The sequence below is a fragment of the Salminus brasiliensis genome, chromosome 20 (assembly GCF_030463535.1).
Source record: "Salminus brasiliensis chromosome 20, fSalBra1.hap2, whole genome shotgun sequence".
NCBI classification, from domain to species: Eukaryota; Metazoa; Chordata; class Actinopteri; order Characiformes; family Bryconidae; genus Salminus; species Salminus brasiliensis.
Window position 1 is genome coordinate 29122149 of NC_132897.1, and position 21592 is coordinate 29143740.

At 38.5% G+C, this 21592-nt stretch overlaps 2 protein-coding genes across 2 annotated transcripts; both read right to left on the bottom strand.

Moving 5' to 3' along the window:
- Positions 1 to 2975: 2975 nt before the first annotated feature.
- tmem116 (transmembrane protein 116) lies at positions 2976 to 12144 on the bottom strand. Its single transcript, XM_072664676.1, has 11 exons — positions 12015 to 12144; positions 11472 to 11518; positions 10842 to 10905; positions 10619 to 10747; positions 7688 to 7792; positions 7522 to 7571; positions 6985 to 7068; positions 6472 to 6607; positions 5476 to 5620; positions 5007 to 5086; positions 2976 to 4909 (listed from the first exon to the last, which is right to left on the bottom strand). Exons 1-11 carry the CDS (start codon positions 12078 to 12080, stop codon positions 4730 to 4732), a joined length of 1086 nt encoding a protein of 361 aa, XP_072520777.1. The 5' UTR covers positions 12081 to 12144; the 3' UTR covers positions 2976 to 4729.
- A 7058-nt stretch (positions 12145 to 19202) lies between these two features.
- On the bottom strand, positions 19203 to 21276 carry LOC140541966 (dual specificity protein phosphatase 18). The gene is made up of 2 exons (XM_072664779.1): positions 21209 to 21276; positions 19203 to 20742 (listed from the first exon to the last, which is right to left on the bottom strand). Exon 2 carries the CDS (start codon positions 20723 to 20725, stop codon positions 20183 to 20185), a length of 543 nt encoding a protein of 180 aa, XP_072520880.1. The 5' UTR covers positions 20726 to 20742; positions 21209 to 21276; the 3' UTR covers positions 19203 to 20182.
- Between the last annotated feature and the right edge of the window lie 316 nt (positions 21277 to 21592).

A 21592-nucleotide genomic window follows, 5' to 3' on the forward strand; every position in this document is an offset into this window, starting at 1 on the left:
TAATGTTTGAGCTGGAATGTTTGTGTGCTGATCGATTACATCTCTTGCTTTCCATGCAGAAAGAACAGGTTTAACGCTGGAAAGCACATCAACATTCCCAGTGTCATCACATCACTGTGGCACTGTGTGTGTTAGAATGGAATTTTGGAAGTATTGAAATTTGATTCATTGTGCAGCAGTATGTTTTAGAATATAGTTTAATAATATAGATGAGAGGAGCTCATTCAGGAAAAAATCTTATCCAGGCATCGAGGGACAAGTATAGTAATAATATAATAATATTCAAATGTAAACAGGTTGTTTAGTCCCTGTAGAGAAGTACTGGCAATAGAATGTGACTATCTGGAGCAGATAAACATGAACCTATTGGCACAATAATGCCAAGCATGGGCTAGAGGGGTTGAGCTGTGGAGCAGTAGAACTGTGTTCTTTGGAATGATGGTGCTCCATTCAATACTTTTGGGATGAGTTGGGAATGGGAACATTGGGGCATTTCTTGCTAAGTAGAGGATGCAGAGTTGCAGGGGTGATAAACAACGTTTTTTGGGTCTCATGTATGTGAAACAACTTAATTGGGTTTACGACTTAATTGGGTTTCATGTATGTTTATAATGGGTTTGAGTAAGTCAGAAAAATGAATACACTTGTTAGCTAAATTAGCCTATTCACAATAGGCTCAAGTTCACAATTTACATTTGGAAGATAAAAATTAAATTCAGACACCAAATAAGTTTTCATTTCAGGTAAGGGTAAAACTGTGTAAATACTGTGGAGTGGTAAGAAATGCAGGTTTAAGCTTGGCTCAGTTCATTCTAAACCTGGATTGTAAAGAATTGGGTCAGCCATCTGTAGATGTAACAAAACAGTGCCAGAGGCAAAACATCTGTTTGGGAAATAGAAGATAGAGATGTTGGGCAGATGAGTTTTGAGAAGTGGAGGCACGCTCTAACTGACAAGATGAGATAGAAAACATAAATGTCTCTGTAGCTAATTGTATAATACAAATTAGCTAATAATAATAATAGAAGAAAAGGTAGAAAGAAGAAATGCCTGAGTTTGGAGAGAATTTGGTGGAAAAGACTCCACAGCCGAAAGCAGCATTTATAGGAGTTTATAGTTTGTGAATGATGGAGCACAAATAATGAAGGATAGGAAGGTTGCATTGATGGTTGAATAACTGGAAACTGGATTGTCCTTGCTTTTTTTTTTTTAAATGGAAGAGTTTGATGTGAACATTATTTAAGTTTCATGCCCATACAGTGTATGTATAGTTTCAAAGACAGCACAGTTTGATGTCATTATAGTCATGATGTCACAACCATGGACATGTGAACTGAGAAATGTGCTTTCTCACACACAGTATGCAGTAAAACGTGTTCCACTAAATGAGTTCAAAGAAGACTCATGTTCTTTTCAGTGGCATAGTTGAACCACGTGATAAAACCAGTAGAGGCTGCCAACAGTAGGCCTTGTTAAATGTGTATTGAGTGCCAGTGCTTCACAATTACTCATTTAATATGAACGCAAAGAAAATACAAAAATAACAAGAATACAAGTCATTGTACTGTTTTTCAGTCCTAGATTTTAAAGTACAACATAGACCTGTTAATAGTTCTTTAAAGCTATTGTATAAAGTCACGTTTCAAACATGCTAGAAGCAAGAAGCATGAGAATAGCAGCAACTCAACTGTGTAAAGCTCTGGCCTGATTTTCTACTGCCACACACAATGGGGAAAAATAGTGAATGCTTTTGTGATCAAATTGCTAATAGACAGCATGTTTCCACTGGCTTAGAGAGGTGTAAACACCACTCCCGAATGCCACACAGTGACCCTTGTCAAACACTCACTTCAGAGCCAGGCCGCATCAAAGGCCGTGCCGTCCAAGAGGGCCTCTGCGCATTTTCAGCACGATTGACCACGGGTTCATTGAAATTGTGAGCTCAGCCATTATCATATCTAGGATTCCTGGATACACAGCAGCTATAGCTTCATCTCACTGAAATGCAAATACAAAATCAAAGACATTACTGAATGTTTTGACACACAGCAGAAGTAGTAAGATATACTGTGAAAACTCATGACAATATGACAATATTCATTTGATTCATTTGACCATGCTCTTAACATATGGCTATACGATACGAGATTGTTTGTAGGGCGAAAACTCTGAGAGGTTGAGCTGGAGTTCTAGGTGGCTTCTGGGGGAACTCCACCAATGTTCCTCAATTTCTTAAACTGACATTGTTAAGATGTAAAGAGTGGTTTGATGTGACATGCTCCGTTCTACACAAACTTACCAAGTCAGCCTACCAACTTACCATCCTCACAGTGATGAACCAGTGATGAACCAGATGATGTCTAGTTAAAATTTGGAAAAAATGCCATTAGACAAAGTGGTTATGAATGCATTGTCTGATGCCAGGGTCAATATTTTACAATATTGTTCAGACCTCCAACTATGGTCATTTCATAACTAAGTGACAAGAATAGAATGCATGAATATAATGTGACAGTCATGGTATTGAACAACACATGTGCAGATAACTGGCTCTGAAACATGCAACGAGCAAAGCAAACCAGGCATTTCAAAACACATCACTCAACCACTAGAAAACTGGAAACTCCTGTTATACAAATGTGTATCTACTACAAACATAACCTTAATTATAAGGGCATTCCCATAATCTCCAATATTGTTCCTCTAATGAAAACAGACTAAACATGTTTCACAATAATATCTCAAAGTAAAATCTGCAATAATGCAATCATAGAATTATGTGCTACATTATTACACAATCATACATTACTCATTTTAACATCCTGTGGCTTAATTTGTCTCAGTTACCATTTGTGAATTAAGTTGTGTACTGTTAAATCATGAACACATCAACACATAACCGCCTAACAAATGAAGGGGCATTTTTAGCTCACAGTTACACTGCTGTATGTCAACAATAAAGACAAATGCATGTCTAATAAAACAATTTGTTTATTTAATATTTGTTACAGTTTATTTTAATAGAACACAGTCAGAGTATCTTGATGTGATCTTGGTGTGGTGCAACATATAACAATACCTGTCACTGAGCTACCACACCATGCGGGAGGCTGGGGTTCGAATCCCGGTCTGGGTGACTATGCTGCACTACATCAATAAGAGTCCTTGGGCAAGACTCCTAACACTACATTGGCCCGCCTCTGTAATACGAGTAACCTTGTAAGTTGCTCTGGATAAGAGCGTCTGCTAAATGCCATAAATGTAAATGTTGAAATGTTCAATGCTTTAGAGTGTACTAATAAAAAAATTAACACAAAATATACTTATAATATAAGTCCTTCTGTGTAAAAAGAACAAGAAAGTCTGGATAAAAAATATATATATATTACTGCATATTACTATTTTACTGCAATATATTATTATATAACTGCATTCGTGCTTGCCTTAAGTTTATTCAGTTAAATCTAAGTCATCAAACATCAACGTGTCCAAGCTCACAAAGAGCTCACACTATAACTGTTTGTGTGCGAGTGTAAGCTTGACACTATGAAAGGGCATTTTTTCTGTATGGAATTAAAGGCACTGTAGCTCTCTCAGATCCTGTTTCACAGTGGTCCTTCCTCAACTCGTAATCCCCCTCGGCCTTTCCCCTCACCACACACTGCACTTATGCATTCTCTACTTGTGACACTTTTAACGTAGCCTAGGTTGACCGACCAGGTCTTAAGACTACTGCTGAAGCAATAAATAAATCCCAATAAAATAAACATGGAAATGTTAATGCTATATATAATAGCTTAACATTTTGTATTATTTTAATTACATATCCATTAAACTCTGTTAATTACATTAAATTCCAAATATAATGATTCAGAATTATTTGGAATTTAATTCCAACAATTTCTGGGTGCAAGAAATGTAGGTTTCAGACACCATTTAACATTTGGCCTGGGGCAACAGATGGAACCTCAATAATTCTCATTAGCACAAAATCAGGCACCACATTTTCACTTCACCTCTTTGTTCTCATCATCAGTGTTCCAAGGTCCTATATGCATTTTGTCTTCTTTCCTAGTTACACTAAAGTGCAAATGAACCCACAGTGGATGTATTTAGTCTGCTGTGTTTGAGAACACACTCACCGTAAATGAATTCACATGGGTTGGTAGAATTTGTGATGTTTGCTGTGGGACTGTCCAAGAGACACTGAAACTCCACAGTCCCCATGACACATTTTTATAGAGTAATTATACCGAATTTATAGAGTAATTATACCGAATACCGAATACAGAGTAAGAAAGCAAGCCCTATCTCACTGTTCAGTCTCTATGCATATTTAAAGTTAAGTGTGAAGTGTACAAAGATAGTCTCAGTCACTGGAGAGGAATTCCCTCGCTTTAGCTTTTGGGCAGCAGGTGCAGCGGCACAACTCATAACAAAACCAGCACTGGAAACCTTTCACGTTTCGTGTTGCTTAGAAGCCTGTCTCAGATAAGGCTGTTTGTCCTTGCGTTTAACCCTGTTGACTGGCCACCTGGTGTTGCTGCCATTGGTAACAGGTATGCTGACCCTTGTGCGACCTCAGAAGTCAAAGGAAATCCCAACTCTCCTAGAAAAAACTGTGCTTTGCCCCCATAATTCCAGTCTATGAGGCACAAGGCTGCCTAGAGATTGGGCCAGGCTTTTGGATCTCTTTTTTTTTTAAATCTCTCGTTGTTAACAATGTCCCTCAGATACTTTGCAGCTGGGAGCTGGATGAGCGGAGGGTAGCATAAGTCCGTTTCTGTGAGCGCAGTAGCGGCGTCTGCGTGTCAGCATCTCTCATGCCAGTACTGCTGGAGCGGAAATGCTGCTGAGTCCAGCCGTACACTAAACAGTTCAGTAAACCCTGAGAGGCAGAGGTGAAGGCCTACAGAAAGAGAAGCAGAGTGAGTGTAAATACTTACTGTAAGTAATTAAACATATAAATGGTACAACTGCTCTTGTGCAGATTTATTTTGGCTCACCTGTAAGATATACAGGATAACTCCCACCCATCCCTTTACTTCTTCTGGTTTAAATAACATCATGGTGGCCAGGAGAATTGCTGTCCAGAGAAGGAAAGAGGAAGTTGTAAAATGTTTTACTGAAAGGATCTGGTCCTTTTCACATCTGCTTTTCCTGTTTTGAGACTTATTATGTTACTTTAAAGTAACTGAATCTACTGTGTGGTTTAGTGTCTGGGTTGTGTAAAGGAGCAGAAGGATGTCTGCTGTGTATGCCACTGTTTTGTGGTCTCAATGTTGGGAAAACGTCCCCAAAATTGTTATATTAAATGCTACTTTTTACTTTGATTTCCTTTTGGTAATTGATGTTACATGTTACAAAGTTAAAAGTAGGCAAGCAGCAGAAAGTTATGTAAGACATAACTTCCTGCTGCCATTTAGTAGGAAACCCCTGTTTTCTTGAGTCTGTGTTTTCAAAGTTTGTGTTTACCTGGTGCCCAGCAGAAAAAGAATGCTGTGGGGTAAAGGACCATACGGACCTCCAACACACGAAGTGTGGCCCACTGACGGTCGGCAAGAAAACCGTGGGAAGTAACACAGCGCTTGTACAAAGAGCGAGCTTTAACCATGAACACCTGAAGTGGGAAGAACAACACAGTCAGCAAAGGAGTGGCATGATTACAGTTCAGTATAGCAGTGGAAAGTACATCTCTTCCAACCATGATGCTGTTTCCTCATTTTTCATGTCTAGAGGTGGCATTTATTGTTAATCTGGTTATGCTTACAACAGGAAAAGCCTTTGTTACATCACTTTACATTACAATGACAATGTCAAATCTTTTTTTTTCTTTTTTTCCAGTTATTGGCTTCACTGCTGCGTGGTGATAATAGTTTGGTGGCACTTTATTTGGAGTGGTCCTTTTTAGATTAAATACTCATCAGATTTAATGGGGCAGGGTGAGAGTTAAGATTAGGTTTGGCTTGGGGTTAAGGTCAGGATTAGGTTTTGGGTTAGGAATGGTCAGGATTAGGTTTAAATTTGTGTTTAGATTAGGATTAGGACTTAAGGGTTAAGGTTAGGTTTTGCTCAATGGAAGTAACTATTAAGCCTACTTGATGTAAACATATCAACAACGCTCTCGATAAGAGCTCTGGATAAGAGCCTCTGCTAAATGCCTTTAATGTAACCATACATGTACTTATTGTAAATAGAGAGTATGTATGTTTTCCACTCAAGTTTACATCTGTGTAATGTGACGTGATAATAAAAAGTGATTTGATATGATTTGATTTAATGTAAGTGATGCATTAACAGAACATCAAGATATCTACCTCAGTAAATTGACATACTTTACTTCTTTACTTCTGAGCAAATGATCAATAAGATATCTAACAAACTGACAACCTTACTAACAACTATGAAATTCCTCATAGTTAAATGATTAAATAGAAATGAGTAGTTAATGATTATCAGAAAGGAGCTCACCACAATCCCTATGAGGGTGATGAAGAAGGTGATGAGGAAGATAGTGATGGTGTAGTCACTAATGATCTTGCAGGATGGAAGCACCTCATTCACTGACGAGGTTAGGAAGAGAGCGCCGGTGTACAACAGCAGACATCTAGTAGTAAAGATGCAGAATGCTTCATTCAAAAACTGCAATGCAGCTAATAATCTATGCAATTCACCTATACAGATTAGTCATGTTTGTTTTGATGCTAAATGAGAGCTACATGAGGCTAATGTAGTTAATAAGCAAGAGTAGCTTTTACTCAAAAGTGCAAACCGCATGCCTAAATGCATGTTCTCCAATAAATGAGTAAATTAGTAAATTCATCATTAATGGACTATATTTGAGGAATGCAGAAAGCTGCATACATCCATTTAAAAGCTAATATGATCAGATGATAACTGGGAATAAATTAATAAATCTGAGTTACTTTCCATGCAACAGAGCCGCCATCTACACAAATACAGCACACTTGGAAGCAAACATACTTGTAGGGTTGGGTGAAGTTTACATAACACCGGTCCACATTTCCTGTTACGAAAACTGGCATTGTCAGTAGCAGCGGCAGGACACTGGAAGGAGAGTGAAAAAAAATTTGACTGAATGACAGAGCACATGTACTTCTACAACACTTGCAGTGTAAAAACACAATGTACAATGCTGGTTGAATGGCAATACAGTACTAGTACTAGTATACATCAATTTGATAAATAAATTGGGCTATGCCAAATTTCCAGGTGGATTAGACAGCTGGAGCTGATAAACTGATCATACATCACAAGATTACACTCTCCATGAATGTAATTAGTCATTTGTTGGAAGTTGGTAATGATTATAATGCATATTATAAAATATCTAGATGCTCTCTCAGTAAGAAAGAGAACATGGCAGACAGGGCAGTGTATAAACATATTTGCCAACATGCCAATGTGCTTTCATATTTTTAAATGAATTGTCAAATTAGTAACATAATCGATAGTAACATAATTCATAGTGACAGCCCTTGTAGAAGATAATAATCTTACCATGACATAACTACTGCCAGGCGTCTGCAAGGTTTCACTTGAGCTGGATGCTGAAATAAACAGGAAATTCACTGATTGTCACACATGGACACAGGAGTCAGTAAACCACACATTATTTTGCTCAGCTGATAAAAATAGGTGTTTATGAATAGGGCTGGGTGACTACCTGGACAGGGAAACCATTCTGTCTCCGATGATACTTTTCCTTCAGGCCAGTGTAGAGCACCCATACATAGTTCAGGGTGTAGAAAAAAGAAGCCATGTAGAAGGTCTGTTAAATAATAAGGGGGGTAACAGAATGGGAGGGCATAAGAAAAAGAGAGAGACACATGCATTTTACATGGTCCTGCAGGCTGAAAGACACAACCATGTGTTAGTGCTCTTTTGCTGCATCAGTTTTCATGTGCCACATGATGTGGGTTCACTTTTGCCATCATGGTATTCATGTTAAACCACTGTGACAAGAGGCTGAACAACATTCCAAGACAGTCCAGGACAGTACAGGACTGCCTCGTCACCCCACATGTCTGTCTAAGGTAAATCCCAGTGACTCAACATAAATAGTTTGAGCACTGTGAAGCCCAAACTACAATAATATTTGTCATTATTTATCAGGATAGAACAATACTACTGTTTATTTTTTTCATACAGATACTGAAAGTGTCTTGATGGAAAGAAAAAAATGTCAACTTTTTTTTCTCTCATAAACCCACATGTTACTTAGCAGTTTCATAGTGCTCACTGAATAGTTAGCAGAGCATGTGAAATAATAAACCTTGAAATCATTAACTACATCCTGTTAACTACATTCAAAATGTAGTTCATTTCTTGAATTATTTGCATAAGCTCAGAATTGGTGTTACAGTGCGAATAGGTTTATGCATAGTTCTGGTAAATCCAATCGTAGACTGTCAAACCTTTAGCTAACTTGACCTTATGATACAACCTAATATACTGCATGTAGGCAAGACTTTGTTCCCCCTTTGACTTTACAACTATACTATACAAAACATCCTGTTCAGTATTGCACCGTCACCACCCTGGTCTATACATGTGTGTGGGTGTGACATGCTGACTGTTATCAGAATGTACACTAACTTACTTTATTTAAGTGTATGATGATCTAAGATCAGTCTGAGGTAAATCAGGGTTTTAGCATTTAGTTTTGTGACAGCATGGCAGAGCAACATGAGAGCTGGACAGTGTATTAATAGGGTACATATATACATTTTTAGCTTTCTGTTATTGTAAGACTGCTATTACAAAGCTGTAATCTGTGGATACTGTCTGAAGAATGCACCACTGGCTAACCGTGTTAGGTGAAACAGAAAAATCCTATAAAAATTCAAGCTAGAAGTTTTCAAAGCTAAAAATAAAGGTTAGAGCAACATGCATCAATGTATCTGTATAACTATCTTATAAAAACGTACATTTAATTAGCTTTTATATGCCTGACAGATTAAGAGCAGGAAGGGTAGATTCTGTTTATATATCAGTTTATGTTAGGAGACTAAAACCAACTGTGAATAGGTTTTATCTCTGTCCAGGACATAAAATGACCCTTTCAGCAATGAATACTGTGTCCCTACATGCCTTATTGTCTGATACTGTTTGCCCATTCGTTAGCTCATTACGCTGACCTAGTGGGATACCACAAAATCAATTAGTACTCCACTGACAGGCACGTGAAGAGCCCAAAAGTGGGACACATTGTTTTGTTTTTTAATGTCTGGAGCAAATTTACTGCTCTACTTCCTTTTTGGGCCTGCCCCACTTGGTTCCATGTCAGAACCATGAAATGTTCAGGGAATTTGTGATTGTTTACTGGTACAAACAAACAGTTGTAGAAAATTGGGGAAATTATGAGGTGTGTTTAGACTAAGCTGCTTGTATGCTGGTCTTAGGCCTGTTAATAATGGATAGTTTTCACTTTTATAAGTGCTAATTATGGTAGAGAATGTTTCATAAAAGCAGCTAAAAAAAGTAACATAAGCAGGCAGGCAAGTAAACACAACCACAATGTTAGCTCTTAGCTCACAAAACTCCTACCCTCAACTATGCCTTCATGACTCATTGTTTCAGCATCAGAATGGGTTCCATAATTTAAGCCAGACGTAGGAGCCTTCGGTACACTGCTAACATGCAGCAGCATGTAGAATGATACCAGCCAGGAATGCAGCTTCAAAATAGACTTGTGATGTGGGCAAGCATCCCAATATCCTCCCAAATGAAAACAAACAAAAAGATGCACCCCTTTGCACTTTTGCAAGATACAACATGTCACATAAGTCTGTTCAACAGTGCATATAAGGACAAGATGGGGGAAAAAAGTAAGTAAGCACCTTGCACACACAAGCATTCTCTTTTAGGCAGTGTGTAGGTTAATTTGTGTCATGCAAGTTATTTTGTATGAATAGCTGGAGAAACATCCAGCCAGGAATTTAAGGGGTAGCACAAAGGCCAGTTCAGGATCTCCTCTGATTTTACTAATGTAGAAATCTATATAAAAAACTAACTCCTGAATAGAGCACCAGACCTAGGCTATGGTCCAACAGATCAAGAAGTGCAGTCTCATATGATCTCTGCTATAGTTATTCAATGCACTTAACCTGAAGTTCCTGCAAGGGGACCATCCCCTATAGTTCACTAAGGTAACCCAGTAACCAGTCACTGTTAAATCACTACTGAAATCATATACATACATTGACATTGATTTCATGACAAAATTTTTGCTGGAAAATGTGCTTTTGGACAGTGCCATCAGCTAAATAGCAGAAAAAGGTAACCAACGACACATGCTTTAACGTGTTAGCACCAATAGCATGTCACAAATCATTAACTAAAATGCATTCCTATATGATAAATTATGAATGATTATACTGCACGTCTCACAATTTTACATGGAAGTTAAATGTCTCATATTTCAGTAACTGTATTTCTATGTGCTTTATATTTCCACGTAAATAAATATATGAATAGCATATAGTGCAAGAATACAGTGAATACAGTACCTGAAAAGAGAAACTTGCCAATGACAGGAATTGCACAGTTATTGTTAAGTAAATGTAATATTTTAGATGATACTATTTCTAATTACCTGCTCCACTGTGTGGAGGTTGTAACAGGTGATATAAGAGTCACAGGAGGTGGTGAAGAGAAGAGCACCACACAGCCAGCTAGCAGCCAACAGCAGGTCTGTCAAACTCAACAGGAACAGAGGCTGCACCTGGGAAAGACAGCAGAGTCATCATGGTCATCAATTGGGGTCAGTAATTAGTGCCATTTCAGAATGAGAGGATCAAATATTAAAGATTTCTTACCTCAGACGTTCTTACAAGCCTCTGAAAAACGGCATAAAAGATTATAGAGCCTGAGCCTATGATGCTGAAACCAGACAGAAAATGTCAGTAAAGAAACAAATAAAATAACCAACCATATTATCATTATTAAGTCAGCATCATTAGTTTGGGTGCAACGATTTAAAAACAAAAAACTGCATTTGAAACAAAACATTTCAAAATATGAACCATACAACCTAAAAAGAATTTGTAGTAACTTATTAATGCCTTTCCACATATTTTCATTTAAAACTAAAATGAACCCATCAGATATTACTTTGAAATTGAGAATGATTACAAAAAAGCACAAAAAGTTGATATATTTGTATCATAACACATTTACATTTATGGCATTTAGCTGACGCTCTTATCCAGAGCGACTTACAAGGTTACTCGTATTACAGAGGCGGGCCAATGTAGTGTTAGGAGTCTTGCCCAAGGACTCTTATTGGTGTAGCGCAGCATAGTCACCCAGACTGGGAATCGAACCCCAGTCTCCCACATGGTGTGGTAGCTCAGTGGCAACTAGTGGTGTTATCTGTTGCGCCACACCAACCACAACACCCATTATCATTCAAATATTAATGAATCAATGCCCGGTGAATGCCTCACCTTAGTATAGCCATTATCATTTGAATCCACCGCACTGCCGAGTAGACCTGTGCAGAGACATTTCAAATCAGGAAATTAAAGTCATCATATGGACCTGAAAAGTGTGTTCTTCAGAACCTTATTTGACCCAGATCAAACAGAGTCAGACTTCTGAGTTTTTTCCTAAAAGTTTACAACAGTTTTAAAGGGTTAAGCCTTTTCTTTCTCACTGTTTATTTTCATATATGGCCCACAATTGGAGGAGAGAGCTGGAGCTACTCTGCCAGACACAAATCTGTGATTAGGCTGTTAGTTGAGCATGACTCCAACACACATTTCTATTGCTGTGCGCAGTACTGCTGTTCAACCTCCCCGCCACTCCGCCGCCCACCGCCTTAGAAATCTCAACAGACTCTACACGACTAATCAAGAGCGTTAACGCTGACGGTAGCTCCTTCATAATGTAAAGACATGCACATAATCTTACAGCTGCTGCATTCTCTGGCACGTTGTGAGCACATGTGGAGTTTTTAGGAATCGTGGAAAAATCTCCTAACTACTTACAGATGTCCAGTTCTCAGTTGGAAGAGAGATGTTCTGTACGGAATTGTTTTGGATGACATTGTCCATCTTGCAGTTTTTCTTTAAAGCGCGTATTAAAAGGCAATTTATAACAATTCGATTGCTTTAACACAACACAGAGTTTTCTGCTTTGGCAAATTACACCGCGTCTGTTCCCTTTTCTTAAAAGATATCTGACAAAACCCCGCCTCCTGGGCTAAGAGAGGCCAATCCAAAACAGGAGGCGTGGCCTAGAACATGAGGGCCGAACACACCACGCCCACAGCTGGACTATGACTTAACTGGATAATGACTTATCTGTGAAGATATAATCACGGCTTTTTGTAATTACAGACCATTTCCTGTGTGAAAAAACCCACGGATGCCCGAACTGTTCAAACGTTAGCCACATTAGGGAAATCTATCATAATATTTATTAAATGGCAGGCCTTATCTATAGTGACTTATTAATTAATAAAGAATAAAGAAACAATAATGAATGAATGACACATATGTGTAAACTACAACCTAGTACTGTAAGCCAAGCACATCTTGGCATGCTAAAGTAATAAATCGTAGGCTTTACTTTTTCCAACCTCTATGTGAAGAAGGGTAGCCTGTTGTCAAGCCGTCATTGAAACAACAGCTCATAAAACAATCATTTCAATCTGTGGCACCGTTCATGAACATAGCTCCTAATGTTTCTGCAGTCCTCTCTCCAAGCTCGTTTTGCAGCATAACCTTTAGTGTGAGAGGAGACACAACAGTGTTGGTGAGTTGGGGAGCTGAGGCCATGTGGATAACTAGAACAGGACCAAGTTGTATTCAGTGCTGTGAATGCTGTGTTAACATAATCCCTCAGAGACTCTTTCAAGACTAGTCACTGATTTCCTTTCTGCTCAAATGTGTGTCAGTAGGGACTGTTGACAATATCATGGTTTGCTTTTGTAGGTGTGCCTCAGAAAAGGTGAATCAACTCACCCCCCCCCCCCCCCCCTCAACTCACCAGTTTCCCAGAACATTTCCTGGGTTAAAAATCAGTCAATAATCAAACTAAACAGAGCATAAAATGCAGTAAGTCAGTAGCATCAAACACTATTTAAAAACCGTATGGCTATAAGGTTTTTCTGAGCAAAAAAAAGGTCTGTATAACGGTAAAGTAGCTCATGTAAGGTCACTGCATAAACATTCCTACTCTCATCAGCCATCTGAAGAATGTCAATATTTACCAAAGAACCAAAGACTGTGCATTTGGTTACTGGTATCATTTACAGTCATGTGAAATAACTTCAGGTAAATGTTGAATGATTTACCAGTCTCTGACATCAACTGAAAATGTTTTTCCCACTTCTCCATGCAGAATTCTTTCAGCTGTGTGACGTTTTAGTTTGTTTTAGACAGATGGCCTCACATTTTACTGAAATGGCATCTGATACAATAAAGAACTCCTAGTGGATTCTATGTTGGAGAGCTTTTCAGGCCCTACTGCAGAAAAGCCACCCCAAACCATGATATTTACACCTCCATGCTTCACAGTTAATATGGGTTCTCAAATGTTGTGTCTGGTTTATGCCAATTGTATCCTCTCTTACTGTGTCCAGATAATTCAACTTCGGATTAATTTTTCATAAGCACATTGTTCCAGATGTCCTGGTCTTGGTGTTCTTTAGCTTTAGTTCTTTTCTGATGTTAGATGCTGTTTTTTGACTTCAGCTGTGGCATAAGCCACAATAATCAATACCAATTAAGAGCAAACCAAACTAAACGTCATCTGCAGCTTAATCTGGTGCACCTGATTCTTAATTTTAGGCAGTTGAAGAAGTAATACATTTGGGGGGAATGTTTTTTTTTTTTAATGATTAATTACATTTTACGACTGATACTGATGTCTTCAGTTAACATGTTTAGGTATAAGTATCCCAATATTGTTCAAGGGAAGATCAATTCTCCATGTTTTAAAATATATTTTAAAAACACAGATTTTTGTGGGGTGTCCTACCTTTTTCACATGACTATATTATTTGTATAAGTTGAAGGAAATATTTGTACACCACTTCATGTTTGGTATCAGTTAACTACAGTGAGGAAAATAAGTATTTGAACACCCTGCGACTTTGCAAGTTCTCCCACTTAGAAATCATGGAGGGGTCTGAAATTTTCATCTTAGGTGCATGTCCACTGTGAGAGACATAATCTAAAAAAATATATATTCATATATTTATTAATATATTTACCTTATATAAGTAAATATAAGTATTTGAACACCTGTGAAAATCAATGTTGATATTTGGTACAGTAGCCTTTGTTTGCAATTACAGAGGTCAAATGTTTCCTGTAGTTTTTCACCAGGTTTGCACACACTGCAGCAGGGATTTTGGCCCATTCCTCCACACAGATCTTCTCCAGATCAGCCAGGTTTCTGGGCTGTCGCTGAGAAACACAGAGTTTGAGCTCCCTCCAAAGATTTTCTATAGGGTTTAGGTCTGGAGACTGGCTAGGCCACTCCAGAACCTTGATATGCTTCTTACGGAGCCACTCCATGGTTATGCAGGCTGTGTGCTTTGGGTCATTGTCATGTTGGAAGACCCAGCCACGACCCATCTTCAGTGCTCTAACTAAGGGAAGGAGATTTTGTTCCCCAAAATCTCGCAATACATGGCCCCGGTCATCCTCTCCTTAATACAGTGCAGTTGTCCTGTCCCATGTGCAGCCCCCAAAGCATGATGCTTCCACCCCCATTCTTCACAGTAGGGATGTTTTTTTTGGAATGGTACTCATCATTCTTCGTCCTCCAAACACGGCGAGTGGAATTAAGACCAAAAAGTTCTATTTTGGGCTCATCTGACCACAGAACTTTCTCCCATGACTCCTCTGGATCATCCAAATGGTCATGGGCAAACTTAAGACGGGCCTGGACGTGTGCTGATTTTAGCAGGGGAACCTTCCTTGCCATGCATGACTTTAAACTATGACGTCTCAGTGTATTACCCACAATAACCTTGGAAACAGGGGTGCCAGCTCTCTTCAGGTCATTGACCAGCTCCTCCCGTGTAGTTCTGGGCTGATTCCTCACCTTTCTTAGGATCATTGATACGCCACGAGGTAAGATCTTGCATGGAGCCCCAGTCCGAGGGAGATTGACAGTCATGTTTAGCTTCTTCCATTTTCTAATAATTGCTCCAACAGTTGATCTTTTTTCACCAAGCTGCTTGGCAATTGCCCCGTAGCCCTTTCCAGCCTTGTGGAGGTCTACAATTTTGTATTTGGAAAGCTCTTTGGTCTTAGCCATGTTAGTAGTTGGAGTCTTACTGATTGTGTGGGGTGGACAGGTGTCTGTATGCAGCTAACGACCTCAAACAGGTACTTCTAATTTAGAATAATAAGTGGAGTGGAGGTGGACTTTTTAGAGGCGGACTAACAGGAATTTTTGCTGATTGGCAGGTGTTCAAATACTTATTTGCAGCAGTAACACACAAATACATTATTAAAAATCATACATTGTGATTTCTGGATTTTTTTTTTAAGATTATATCTCTCACAGTGGACATGCACCTAAGATGAAAATTTCAGACCCCTCCATGATGATTTCTAAGTGGGAGAACTTGCAAAGTCGCAGGGTGTTCAAATACTTATTTTCCTCACTGTATGTCTTCACAGGCTGACTTTACCAGCTGAAAGATATGAACTGAACAATGTTCGGCTAGCAATGTTAGCAAGCTGAGGTAACAGACCACTAGCATATGTCTGTTTAAAAGACACTTTCTCTGTGTCCATTTCAACTACACATAATCTGATTTACTGTGGCTTTCTGTGTTTTTTTTTATGGAGATTATGGAGAAAGATATCCTCCTGTCTGTGTGGTGATAAAAACTAGCGTCTGACTTAGAAAAAATGGAAAATGTACCATTAGCAAAGGGAGATTACTGTTTAAACTGTTGAAAATGCTCTAAATGACTGTACATCATGACTCTGATCTACACTTTTTTGTTAGGACTTTTTTCAATTTGAAAAATAAGTTCAAGTGTTCATAGAATTATTTCCTTGGGTCAGGGCAAATGCCCATCACAGAGACTTGCACTACCACATTGCTGTATAAGTAAATCACCATTTCCTTGCAGGACAAAAGGGAGTGCCCTTGCCTCAACCCCCTGATGCCACATTCTATTAATGATGAAGTGGTCAGGAACAATGAGACAAAAGGGTTAATCGCCCTAACAGGGCCCTGTTTTTGCAGGCTATAAGGTCTGCTGTGACATGGCTAGGAGAAGACAATGGCAAACAATTTGACAGCAGCTTGATTCATAAAAAGTCCCTAAATGTTTTGGGGGGGGGCTTGAATGTACAGCTCTGGGAAAACATTTTTTGGGGAAAAATTGGTTTAGAACAAAGTTTTTTTTTTGTTCAACTTTAACAAATTAGCACATCTTATAGAAATAATAAAGGAAGAAATATTAATTGTAAGATATTTCAGAAAACTAAAGATGCTTTTTCACTTACTGCCTGGCTGAGAGATTGACTGACTGATGAACTTTGTTGAAATTTATATGCGCAAGGACTTCTATATATGTACATATAAAACATTTTCTCATACTGATGGCCTGAGAACTACATTTTGCCACGAAGCTAACAAGTATATTTGCCAAAAGGAGACATATTCTTCGGTCAGCTGATGTTAATGTTTGTAAAATATTATTGTAAAGGGAAGTGGTATGAAGACATACTGTGGCATTAATGTGTCAAAGTCTGTAGCGACAGCAGGTCGACACAACATCGCTATTGTGGCATTGGCATCGTTATTGCACCATCGTTAACATGCTGGCAGCCAGCATTGCCAAGCATCACAACCATGGCGTTAACATCACTAGTGCAGGGTTAGCATTGCTAACTTTTTCAAAATAAAGAGCACATATATATATATATATATGTATATATTTGTAATATATAAAGAGCTTGTTTATTTTGGTTTTAAGATCCATTTTATGGTTTGTTGGAATGTCCTAAAAATCCAAATTACAGAGAGCATCTTCTCATCACAAACTGACAAAGTTCAAAGACAGACAAAAGCTGTATTTGTTATTGTCCATAGTTCTGCAATTATTGAGTTATTGTACTCTACAAAGAGCTTGCATGAAAGAACGGATGAGGGAAGGAAAATAGTGAAATGAAAACAGAGAAGAGAGACACAAGAACTTTCCCTTCATGATCATATTTTCAATACAACATGCTTGGTCTTTTATGCTCTCTCACTCTCGATCTCTTTCTTCGTCTCTCTTACACACACAAATAGGTGAAAGGTGGTCCAGTTTCAATGCTCTAACATTCAGCATTCTGCTGAGGATGCAACATGCTAATCTAATGCAATGGACACAGTAGCTATAGGACAAATTTGAGAGCGTCATAACATTCATGTGTAGAACTGTATCTAAAGTTTAAGTTTATTTATACAGCGCTTTTAACAACAGACGTTCTCACAAAGCAGTTACTCAAAAAAGATGTCTGTAAAAGATGCCATTTTGGTCAATGGAAAGTCACATTACCAAACTTTAGACGTTTCCTGGTCATTTTCATAGCCAACAAGTCAATTCACCAATGAGGCCACCATTTTCCATGTCCATGAGGTGCTATTCACAAAGACCATTTTGTGCTGTGAAAAAAATGTACCTTACTCTCATATTGTAAAGGTGGCACTTCACTCCTTAAAATGTTTTCCTATGAACAATTAAAGCATAAAATACTGGCATCTATATATTACTCACATAGCTGACTGATCAGTTACTCTGCCCTTGAGCGGACACCTCACAGATATCAATTCATTACATTAATATTAAATTGAATGCTTTCACAGACTCGACAACTAGAATAGAGAACTAAATGAATAGTCATACACAACTAGGGTATGACTAACAGTGACAGCATAAATAAAAATGCGGAATACATTGAATAGCTGCAGAAAAAAACCTATACCGTCTGTGCCAACAGTAAAACTTTCTTGGAAGTTGTACTGGAGTTTCCCCCGGCGATTTAAACTGTCTATTTTTTGTCTATTTCTGAAATTTTACTTGGCCTAGGCTGGAGCATTTAAACTAGGCCACACCCGCACCCATGGAAAAAAGGAAAAGCAGTGGCGTGGTTTCACTTTTTCTTTCTTCCCATCTTGAGTAAAGAACCTAAAATACATGGCCCTGAAGACATGTACAAACATTCCAAGAGAAATGCCATGGCCCCTGGCTTGCACATTTAACCGATTAAATTGGAAGTGCAAATATTTAGCACCTTTGTAGTTCAAATAGAATTTCTGAAAACTTTGAAACCACTATAAAATATATTCATAAAAACTCTCTCAGTGGATGGCTACTATATCTATTGCACTCCCTATAACGTGTCCAAATATTTCATACAGAAGCATGAAACAAAGCTTGTAAACTTAACCTACATTCCACCTAGATATACTTTCTTCAAGTAGATGTGTGAAGATACATACATCAAAGTGAGAGGCAATAAGAGGCAATCATTTGGTCAAGTAAGAACTGTAAGCCCATGATTAAAAAATCTTCATTATATAAAAATCATTATTATATACACATCATGTACGTTTTGTGTCCCTAACTGCCAAAGAAGGTGGCATAACATTACCAGCTGACGTCATGGCGGTGTATCCCCTCAGAGACAAAGCCAGGGCAAGAGATGGCTATTCACGTCAGCAAAAGACTCACAAATGGCTGCATTGTGCACTCTACTGAATGTGATTTAATGGGAGTGTGTGTTTTGACAGCTCCAGTGTGCCCCAATGCATACTGTATATTCCTTTCACTAAAAGACGTCATGTTCTGTTGAGTGGTAAACAAGCAATGTACCATGAAAAAAAACCCTTTTGAGCTTCACTGTACATGTCCATGCTCACAGAGTGGAAACTTACATTATATGTACATATATATTTATGAAATTAGAGTTCAGTTCAATTATTTCACACCAACATGTTTAAAAGTTTAAAGTAAACCGTTAAGATAACAATTAAATAATACTTTACAATAGCACAATAATCTGTTAAATGGCCAAAAATGTGACTGAATGGAAACTTCTAGCTTAAAGAACTACTCTGCCATCTTCTGGTAATTCAGTGCACTGCAAAAACACAAGGGCAGGCACAAGAAAATGTTTCACAACAGCTAGGCATTTAAAGACTAGAAGAAATAAAATAAACATCTTTTATTATTATTATTTTTACATCACAATTAAGTACAATTTTATAAACAGAAATCAGAACAATTAAGTCAAAAAAGATGAAAGCTAGGTAAACTGAGGAAACAACAGGCAATAACTGGGTAAGAAATGTGAGCTTTCCTCTGAATGATTAGCATTAGAGTTTACTGCCTGTTAAATGTTTAGGCACTGTTAATTGTTCTTCACAATCCTGTAACTGCATAATGTTACTAACTGTACCTAAGCAAACATGATTTTGGTGTGCATGTTCGTTTTTAATAGATTGCCAGTCACAATCACAATGTTAATGACTTATAGCATTCTGTCTATATTGTGCAGACCCCCTTAACTACGTCATACTGCACTGTTCTACAGACTTTTTAACACTCCGCATAATTCATCTGCTGATAAAACAAAGTAATTCAATGTGCTTTAATATGAAATATTGTAGAGAAAGTTTTGTTTTTCTTTCCTTTTCAGATGTGGCGATAAGAGCCAGGGGCTTTGATAAACACATCAATGTTATTTACTATCCAAACCCACCAGTTCTTATGTGTCACACTCATGATGTTGATGGTGTAATAGGTGCAAATCTGAATACTTTTCTTTTTGCTATCCACATTCTCTACCAGGAGTGTATTTAAAAATATATATTTTTACAGATTATAACCTTATTACACGGCATTGTTAAACATAACAATAATAAACATAATAGTTTCTGAACTTTTAGATGCATTAAACACCACCACCACAAATTGAAGATTCTCTACAACAACTGCACATCAAACCACTTTGTCTGCATCTAAACTGACGGACAAACTGGATTTTTGACAAACTTGTGGATCTCCTTTTAGTCCGCTTGGTTCCAGTGTTTTAGCTGGATCCCAGGAAACATGTGAAGCTTCTATGTTGGGTTGAGATGCATTTTGACCACCAACAATTTAAAAGGCTGAAACTATGTAAGGTGTTTATCAAAGTGGTATTAACCCTCTAGTTTCCTTCTCATACAAGTCTGGAATCAGCCCCACTGGTGACGATACCATCACCACAGAGCTTGTTCCTCGCAGCTTCACCTCATAGTCAATCAGTTGTTTCCAAAAACCACTGTTGGGTCGAATGATGGGTCTCCTCGACTTCACGAGTTCATGCGCCTCCGTCAGAGACATGCCGCAGTGTTTCATGAGGAAGGCCAAGCACAAACTGGCTGAGCGGCTCACGCCGGCACAGCAGTGCACTAAAACCCGACCACAGTGATTTCTAACGTCCTGTATTTTGTCCGCCACGGTGTCAAAATGTTCTTCGAGCGGAGTTTCAGGAGAGTCGGTGACAGGCACCCAAACATACTCGACAGAGGGCAAGGAAGGCTTACCGTTGTCCTGTGTGGCATTTATAATACAGCTGATGTTGAGGCGAGCTATAACGGAACTGTCCTTAGCTGCCCTACCGTTGCCGATGTAGAGGTACTCTGTTATCTGACCCAGTCCAGCCAGTCGAGACCGACATGGCATTTCCATCAGGGAGTTAGCTCTACCTACAGTGAATTCACGTAGAGAAAGATGGTCACTTACAGTCCTGAGAGGAATTTCATGGCATATTGTGTTGGCACCTAATCAACGCAAATTCAACCCCATAGGAATCAGCAGTTCTGGACCTCAAATCTAAATCTGAAGCCTTTACACATATAGCTCTAGCTAGTCATGGTTAAACACCACAAGGATCCATTATATCTGCAATAAACGTGTTGGCAGCTAGCTAGTTAGATAGTTAGATAGATAGATAGATACAGAGGTTTACAACTAGTAAACACGACTTTGTGGTGGCGTTCGTCTGCGCTCAACTTGCAAATAGCTAGCTAGTGCTAGCTACAATATTCCCTACAAATCTGGAAGGCAGTTTACATGTCCCATAATAATAAATACTAAGTAACGTTAAATATAGTAAGTACAATGAAAAATGAAGTATACGCAGTACAACAAACCGCTAGCTAGCTGACTTACACCAGCTAAACGCACAGGGGTATCTCCGTAGTTGTTCCTGTGTGAATTAGCCTAGCACAGTACTTTTGGTATGAACTACGTCGTCTCTGAAGGGTCAAATCGCGTTGTGGTTTAGTCTGTGAGCATTTGCTGCTCTGAAACACACACACACCGTATTCTTCTCTTCTCCCTCTCTCCTTATCTTATCCTTCTCCCCTCTCTCTGCTCTCTCTGCTCCATTTCCTCTTAATTTCCTGTAAGATTCAAAGTAACTGCAATGTTTTTTTCTTGACAGACGTTGAATCAGTATTAGCTTTTATATACATTTACATTTGTGGCATTTAGCTGAGCTACAAGGTTACTCGTATTACAGAGGTGGGCCAATGTAGTGTTAGGAGTCTTGCC

Coding starts and splice junctions, on each gene's coding strand:
- tmem116 (XM_072664676.1), bottom strand. CDS start 12,080: ATGGACAATGTCATCCAAAACAATTCCGTACAGAACATCTCTCTTCCA. Junction 7,069..7,521: donor CTGGCAGTAGTTATGTCATG/GTAAGATTATTA, acceptor CTCTCCTTCCAG/TGTCCTGCCGCTGCTACTGA. Junction 6,608..6,984: donor AACTTCACCCAACCCTACAA/GTATGTTTGCTT, acceptor CTTTACTACTAG/ATGTCTGCTGTTGTACACCG.
- LOC140541966 (XM_072664779.1), bottom strand. CDS start 20,725: ATGGAAATGCCATGTCGGTCTCGACTGGCTGGACTGGGTCAGATAACA.